The sequence below is a fragment of the Bos grunniens genome, chromosome 4 (assembly GCF_055505025.1).
Source record: "Bos grunniens cultivar Pamir isolate PY7600 chromosome 4, Bosgru_T2T1.0, whole genome shotgun sequence".
NCBI lineage: Eukaryota > Metazoa > Chordata > Mammalia > Artiodactyla > Bovidae > Bos > Bos grunniens.
This window is the reverse complement of record NC_141168.1, coordinates 17,908,597-17,916,958: the sequence shown is the minus strand read 5'-3', so window position 1 is coordinate 17,916,958 and position 8,362 is coordinate 17,908,597. Positions and strand designations below refer to the sequence as shown.

At 39.7% G+C, this 8,362-nt stretch overlaps 1 protein-coding gene across 12 annotated transcripts in view; it reads right to left on the bottom strand.

Moving 5' to 3' along the window:
• Positions 1-411: 411 nt before the first annotated feature.
• SVOPL (SVOP like) overlaps positions 412-8,362 on the bottom strand; it is a 96,730-nt gene continuing 88,779 nt past the window's right edge. For 7 of the 12 annotated variants that reach the window (XM_086395361.1, XM_086395360.1, XM_086395365.1 and 4 more), the window contains 2 exons: positions 3,439-3,552; positions 412-1,009 (listed from right to left, as the gene is read on the bottom strand). In XM_086395361.1, the coding sequence (XP_086251487.1) occupies positions 998-1,009; positions 3,439-3,552 (126 nt within the window). In that variant the 3' untranslated portion in view covers positions 412-997. Of the gene's footprint in view, positions 1,010-1,208; positions 1,324-1,626; positions 1,898-3,438; positions 3,553-8,362 lie in introns of those variants that run through there. The other 5 variants (XM_086395359.1, XM_086395370.1, XM_086395362.1 and 2 more) reach the window with 4 other exon arrangements.

Sequence of the window (8,362 nt, the reverse complement as noted above, 5' to 3'; positions counted from 1 at the left end):
ACCATATGTAGCTCAGAATCTGAAATGTTTATTCTCTGGCCCTTTATAGACATTTTCCTGACTTTAAGCCATTTGTGCCTGTAGTTCAAATAGGAATGATTTGCATACACATAGTTCGCCAGTCCAGGGACACTTCATCATTGTAGCAACAAATTCTATTTTTTTTCCCATTGCAAAATGGGGGTGGAAGGAGTAGGGGAGTCAAGTCATTGGGTATGGATTCCTCTTTTAAGAAGTCTACCGTAAATCCAAAGAGCAACAAAAGACTAAATGTAATAACGTGGGTGTTTTTCTTCCACAGCATACCTGTGTGCACAGGTATGATATGCACGCACATGGTTGTTCTCCAAAGGGCATATAATTACATCATGTAGAAAAGCTTGCTATACTGTAATGAAATTAGAGTCAAAATAGAATGGGAAAAAGTTTATTCCCAGCTACTTTGGTTATTTTATACACAAGATTGCAATGAATTTAAGTACATTCTTTTATGAATAAGTAATTTTCATTATAAAGTATGGAGGTCACAATTTAAGTATGCTAATTATAATTGAATTTGATGACTTCTATTTTGAAAGGCTTAATGATACCACCTCAAACTCATGTCTTAGCTACAAAATTTTAATACAGCTTTTGCTGTATACCTCATGGGAGAATATCAAGTATAGGTTTTGTCTGATACTTATTACTTATTCATATAAACATGAACAGACTTGATGCCAAGCAATGAAAGCCAGCTTCTCCCTCCCCATCTCTCCTAGATATCCCTCACCAACCTTAATGTATATTTTATGAAACTTCTGTATTGATCTCTTCCCTAAGAGACTATATATACAGATAACTTATTTCATCCTCTTGTTTTTCAAACATACATGATCAATTTCTTAACTACCAAGTAGTATACCAAAATTAAACCAGGTGTTTTTAAATGTGCCACAGCTCTTTGTGAAGGTGAAAATACATTTTTCTTCTTTGGTAGACATAGATTTGCAGATCTTCATTTAATTTGCTGGAGAAAGAATAGATAATACATTTAATTTTTTTGAAGTCTTCACATTCAGCTATCTGGCAGTGAAAACTAGTAACAGGAGGTTCTTTAATAAAGAATTAAAGGTCTAACATTTTTACCTGTGTACCTGACAACGCAATAGTCCTTTTATAATTCAATTACAGATATAATTCAGGGGAAAAAATCACATTATACTTACCTTCTTTTTTTAATTCTTTACTAGGTCCATCAAAATAAGTTTTTAAAGTAATTCTAAAGTGGAATTACTACTATTAACTATTGGCCAGGTTGGTTCATTCAAATTATTTGGGATCCTGTTGAAAGGTAAAATTTAGGGCATGTTTTAAACATTTTTAGAAGTTTTACTGTATCAGTTAATAGATAGTTTCATATGTTAAGTGCTCACAACACTGAGATACAGACATACACCTTTTGAGATTTGCCTGAAGACATACAGCCATTGAGTAGCAGAGCCATCAAGGGCTATATTCCCACACAAATATATTTATTGGATCTGCATATGAAAGTTGTAGGAACTGATATTAAGTCTTATAAACAGACATGTAAAATAATTTCATTTCAATCAACAGAAAAGGGAATGGTTTTTGTCAGTGGCTCATATGACTTGACCCCACTCCAGTACTCTTGCCTGGAAAGTCCCACGGACGGAGGAGCCTGGTGGGCTGCAGTCCATGGGGTCACTAAGAGTCCGGCACGACTAAGCGACTTCACTTTCACTTTCCACTTTCATGCACTGGAGAAGGAAATGGCAACCCACTCCAGTGTTCTTGCCTGGAGAATCCCAGGGACAGAGGAGCCTGATGGGCTGCCGTCTGTGGGGTCGCACAGAGTCGGACACGACTGAAGCGACTTAGCAGCAGCATATGACTTGAATCGGAAATCCATAAAGCACGTGAGATGATGAGCCAGATTTCATTTTATACATATTATTGCTACTTTAAAAAACCACCACCATAGAAAATTAGCATAAGATTTAGCACCACTTAATTTTGCAATCTAGTTTAAATTCCAGTCCCTCTGTATTTAGCATGTTCCTTTATACAAGTTACTTAACTTTCCCTTACCTTACTTTCCTCAACTGTGTGAAGAGTGTGATAATCCTATTATTTAAGATTAAAAGGAATCATCTGAATCACCTAATACAATCCCTGGTTTTAAGGATTCAGTGATTAGGTCACCTTTCCAAGTAAGGAACCTAAACAAAGCCGTAAATTTCTAATTACTTAGCAAGTTATCTAATCTGTGATTAAAAGATTAAAAGTTAAAGGGAAAACAATAACACATCTTGAATCTAGGACAAGAAAAAATTGACACTAGCGTGTTGTGCTTTCCCCCTCTTTACTCAGTAGTGTTTTCCAACTACTCAGACAACAAAACACATCTGTACCAGGACAAATAATTAACATGTGCCCACGATTCACTATAAATAGCATATGGGAGAGGGCAGGCTGCATTCAGCCAAACAAGCACGATGATTTCACAGTCCCATTTAGATGGGGCAGCTCAGATCCACCAAACTATAGTTAACTCTCAAACAGCATGGGGTTGAATTGTGCAGGTCCACTTTTACGTGGATTTTTTTCCAACTGTAAATATTCTAGTACTGTATGATCTGTAGTTCATGGTTGGTTGAATCTGCAGATGTGAGGAACTGTGGACACTGAAGATTAAGTTTTTAATACTGCAGGCTTTGACAGCCTGGAAGGTTGGTGTCCTGACCCCTGTTCAGGAGTCAACTGTATATACTAACCTCAGCTGTTCTCCCCATTTCCCATGTGTGCGTGTACACACATGCCCTTGCCTGCCAGCAATAAGCTTTGTATTTAAGGCAGGGAAACAGCCAACCGTAAGGGCAGAGGGCTAGGAGAAGCTGTCCCTGATACAACTTTGCCCCCAGGAGCACACATTATACTTCTTTTTATGTACTTTGTGTCTGACTGTCAGTATTGGATGGCAGCTGGTGCAGTGTGGAAGTTTTTGCCTCCACTCTTACCATGGGCAGTTGAAAAAACTGGGGGGAAGATAGCGGGACCAAAAGGAAAGATTCTGTGATCCTACAGGCAATGCAAACAGCTGTTTCTGACCCTATGGCCACGTTTAGCTCTGCAGCACTGCTTCTATACAGAAGAAAAGTGGAAAGGGTAGAATGCTGAAGTATCAGTAATACTCATTTAGTCCCAGTTCAAGCTTTACAGGAAGCAAAGGTTTGAAGTGAATAATCAGTATACTGCTCAAAGTTACATGGAAGAGCACTGGATACCCAGTTTTTCTACTGGAACCTGCTAAACAAATGTACCCTTGTGTGAGCACAGGCTTGGGCATTATCACCTCTACTTAAAAGAATTTTCCTACTCCAAGCACATTTCCTTTTGTCAAAAGGAGACTACTTAGATTCCCACATCACTTACCTGTAGGGCCCGTCCTTTGGTCTCAATGGGGAGAGTAAATGCAGAAATGGCACACACCACACAGACAGACGCGAAGAGACACAAGGCCCCCAGGAACGATGCGCTCATAAGAACCTGCAAAGCACAAGGAATGACTCAATATACTGCACCCCAGTCACGTTTCCATTGATCTTCATGCCAAAGGGAAAATAAGGATTCATCCCACCAAATACATAAATGAAAGGCTTTGCAGCCATTCTGCAAATTGTGCAATTCTGACATCCCAGATCTAGTATTTATTTGGGCCAAGCTTTTGTAGACATTTTGTGCAACTCTTCCAGAAGCTGGGAGTGATGTTAACATGCACCGGCCAGGTCAGACTTCTCCCTGCACCCACCCCTTGGGTATCACTGGGCAAACCAATACCTGGGGAAGATGAGAGCCGCCTGTTTTCCTACCCCTTCTCATACTAATTCAGCTTGCTTAACCAGTAACCATCTCCTTTCCTGCAATACCTCCCTCTGCTAAAAGTCAACTTGCCCTCTTCAGTTCTGACAGGATGAACCAGGAGGAAGTCTTTTGGGACTAGATGTAGTGTCTAGGTCCTGCCTTTTGATTTCTTCTGTGATTTGTTGGTTATTCAGCAGCTTGTTGTTCAGCCTCCATGTGTTTTATAGAAGAATCCCAACCAATAAATGTAGAAGAAATGACAGAAAGTCATTATATAACCACCACACTAAGAATTGATTCAGGTAAAAATCATCAATGGGTGCTAAAAGTAGAGAGTAAAAATATGAAAAGATGAGGGTCTAATGTTGAGCAATAAGAATTCTCAATAATAAATTGCAGAGGTGGGGGAACCATGGATTCAGAAAGAGCAGCAAAGATGCAGGAGAAAGACTGCAAGGTGATGGGTGCCATGGGAAGGTGAGAGCACGAGGACATGGCCATCAGAATCCATGAGAGGGAGCCGTCCCGCGAGATGGACGGTTAAAATGACAATTGTATTTGGAGATGTGGAACCAGAGAGACCATAGCAAGAAGCATTTTGGTGGGGTCAGGATGGTTGCAGCCAGGTTGGGACAGGAGGACTGAGTAGGGGAAAGAAATGAATACAGTGAAGAGAAAGAACTCTTTTAAGTAGTGTGGCTGGAGAGAAGAGGAAATGGAGTTTTACAGTCTGCAAGCTATAGAATCTTAACATGCTGACCAAAAGATTCAATATGCAGGGATAGATTGGAATCATGACATGTATAATGATAAACCTGAAAAACTCATGAGAATCAAATGGAAACCCACTGGAAGGGGTTCAGTAAGCTGTTTGAAAATCCATAGACAAAAAACTGCCTCTCTACAATTAACTAATTAAAATGTTAGACTAGAAGTTATAATGAAAAAATCATCTATTTGCAATAATAATGAAAAGCCTTAAAATGCCTAAGAATAAACATAACAAGATGTACAAGATCTATTTGAAGAAAACAATAAAATCCCAGCAAGGAACATGGAATAAATGGAGAGAAAAACCTTGTTTTTACATGGGAAGGCAACATTAAGAGAAAAAAGTCAAATTTTCCTAAATGAACTGATACATTTAATGAATTAACAATTAGAATCGTAATAGGATTTGGGCTGACAAGGGAGGCACATTGCAAATAAATGATTCTAAAGGTTATTTGAGAAAGAATAGCAGTGAGGTGGGGCATACACATCCAGATTTGAAAATATACTATAAACCCCATCTGACTAATGAAAAGAATATGACAGTGATGAAACCAGACAGATCAATGGACTAAAATAGCAAAGCTAGAAATAGACCAAGTAATTGTGGGAATATAAGCAGACAGTTCTAATCCATGAGTAAAAAACAGGGTATTCAATAAATAGTGTAGGGACAACTGGGCTGCCATTCAGGAAATCATAAAGTTGTTTCCTGCATTGACCTCACACTTTGATACTATAATGGCCTGAAAGAGGGCATATCAGAGCAGGGATTTCTGGGTTAGAATCTGGGATGCATATCACTTTGTGAAAATGAAGTTGTAGACTTAATGATTTGAACACTTTTACATGCATGTTATGGGGGCTTCAAAGATGGCTCAGTGGTAAAGAATCTGCCTGCCAATGCAGGAGACACAGGTTCCATCCCTGGGTCAGGAAGATCCCCTGGAGGAGGGCATGGCAACCCACTGCAGTATTCTTGCCTGGAGAATCCCATGGACAGAGGAGCCGGGCAAGCTACAGTCCACAGGGTCGCAGAGAATCAGACACTACTGAGCACACATAAGTATGTTCAGTTCAGTCGCTCAGTGTCCGACTCTTTGCAACCCCATGGACTGCAGCATGCCAAGCCTTCCTGTCCATCACCAACTCCTGGAGTTTACTCAAACTCATGCCCATTGAGTTAGTGATGCCATCCAACCATCTCATTCTCTGTCATCCCCTTCTCCTCCCGCCTTCAGTCTTTCCCAGCATCAGAGCCTTTTCCAATGAGTCAACTCTTCACATGAGGTAGCCAAAGTATTTGGAGTTTCAGCTTCAGCATCAGTCCTTCCAATGAATATTCAGGACTGATTTCCTTTAGGATGGACTTGTTGGATCTCCTTGCGGTCCAAGGGACTCTCGAGAGTCTTCTCCGACACCACAGTTCAAAAGCATCAATTCTTCAGCGCTCAGTTTTCTTTATAGTCCAACTCTCACATCCATACATGACTATTGGATAAACCATAGCCTTGACTAGATGGACCTTTGTTGACAAAGTAATGTCTCTGGTTTTTAATATGCTGTCTAGGTTGGTCATAACTTTCCTTCCAAGGAGTAAGTGCCTTTTAATTTCATGGCTGCAATCACCATCTGCAGTGATTTTGCAGCCCCCAAAAATAAAGGCAGCCACTGTTTCCAGTGTTTCTCCATCTATTTGCCATGAAGTGATGGGACCAGATGCCATGATCTTCGTTTTCTGAATGTTGAGCTTTAAGCCAACTTTTTCTCTCCTCTTTCATTTTCATCAAGAGGCTCTTTAGTTCTTCTTCACTTTCTGCCATAAGGGTGGTGTCATCTGCATATCTGAGGTTATTGCTATTTCTTCTGGCAATATTGATTCCAGCTTTTGCTTCCTCCAGCCCAGCGTTTCTCATGATGTACTCTGCATATAAGTTAAATAAGCAGGGTGACAATATACAGCCTTGACGTACTCCTTTTCCTATTTGGAACCAGTCTGTTGGTCCATGTCCAGTTCTAACTGTTGCTTCCTGACCTGCATAGAAATTTCTCAAGAGGCAGGTCAGGTGGTCTGGTATCCCCATCTCTTTCAGAATTTTCCACCATTTGTTGTTGTCCACAGAGTCAAAGGCTTTGACATAATCAATAAACCAGAAATAGATGTTTTTTCTGAAACCCTCTTGCTTTTTCAATGATCCAGCAGATCTTGGCAATTTGATCTCTGGTTCCTCTGCTTTTTCTAAAACCAGCTTGAACATCTAGAATTTCACGTTTCACGTATTGTTATACTTCAGTAAAAAGTTTAGAGACTTTCCTGGCAGAACAGAGGTTAAGACTCATGCTTTGACTGCAGGGGGCATAGGTTTGATCCCTGGTGGGGGAACTAAGATCCCATATGCCATGCAATACAGCAAAAAAAAAATTTTTTTAAGCTTACACACCCTTTCTCCCAAAAAAACACAAGGCCATAGAAAGACTGGAAATAAAGAGATATGTATCCTTATCATTCTAATCACAGAACCCAGACACTGTAAATAAACATATTGATATATTTGACTGCCTATGAACTTTAAGTTCCTGTACAAAGAAAGGGGAGCATAAATAGGAATGAAAGACAAAAAATTGGAGGGAATATCTGCAGTATGTTAGCAAAGTAACTAAAATACTTTATAGGTATGAAGGATGGTCACAAATCAATGTTTTAAAACTGAATTTAAGACAAGGAGTGGGCAAGCTAAAGTAGACACCCAATTAAAATATGAAAGGACCATTCAGTTTCATTCCTAATTGAAGAAATATGAATTATAATAACAAAGGGATATCATTTATTGTCGGTAAGGTTGGCAAAGATGAAAAAGATGAACAAAACCAGTTGGCAATTATGTGACACAGTGGGGCCTACCACTTTGGCACAATCTTCCTAAAGAGAATTTTAGCACAGTATATCAAAATGGAAAATGAGCAGACCCCCTGACCTACCAATCCAATTTCTAAGAATTATCCTAAAGAGATAATTGCATACTTGGATAAAAATGTAAGCACAAGGGTGCTTATAACTGTTGTTTATAATCGACAGATATCAAATAGTCTAGACATTTACACAGAACTGATAAAGTGATTTAAAGTAACATTTGGAGTACACATAAAATGACATTTTTCAGCATGAAAAAGGGCTTGACTTTTATTTTCATTGGCATGAAAAATGACTGTAACATATTGTTGCATGCCAAAAGTAGGCTATAAAAAGTTCATAAAGGTTTGGGTTCAAGATGAACTCGCCTCCTCTCATGGACACACTGAATCTACAACTCATACAAAACAATATCCTCTGAAAGAAACCCCAAAAGTAGCTTAATGACTCCTACACATCAAGCAAAGAAAAAAACCCACATCAAGATGGCTGGGACAGGCTGAGACACAATCTTACCATGAACCCTCCCCCAGTTCATGCTTAGGTGCTCAGTCACGTCTGACTCTTTGCAACCCTTTGAACTGTAGCCTACCAGGCTCCTCTGTCCATAGGATTTCCAAGGCAAGATAAGAGGAGAACTCACAAGTTTGAGCTTCTCCATGAGGAGTGATGGGTTTGAACCCCACATCTGGCAGCACAGCTTTTAAGACCAGCACCTGAGAGATGAGCCCCCAAAACATCTAGTTTTGAAAGCCAACAGGGCTTGCATCCATGAGGCACACAAGACCGGGCTATCATAAACTGAGCATTGTT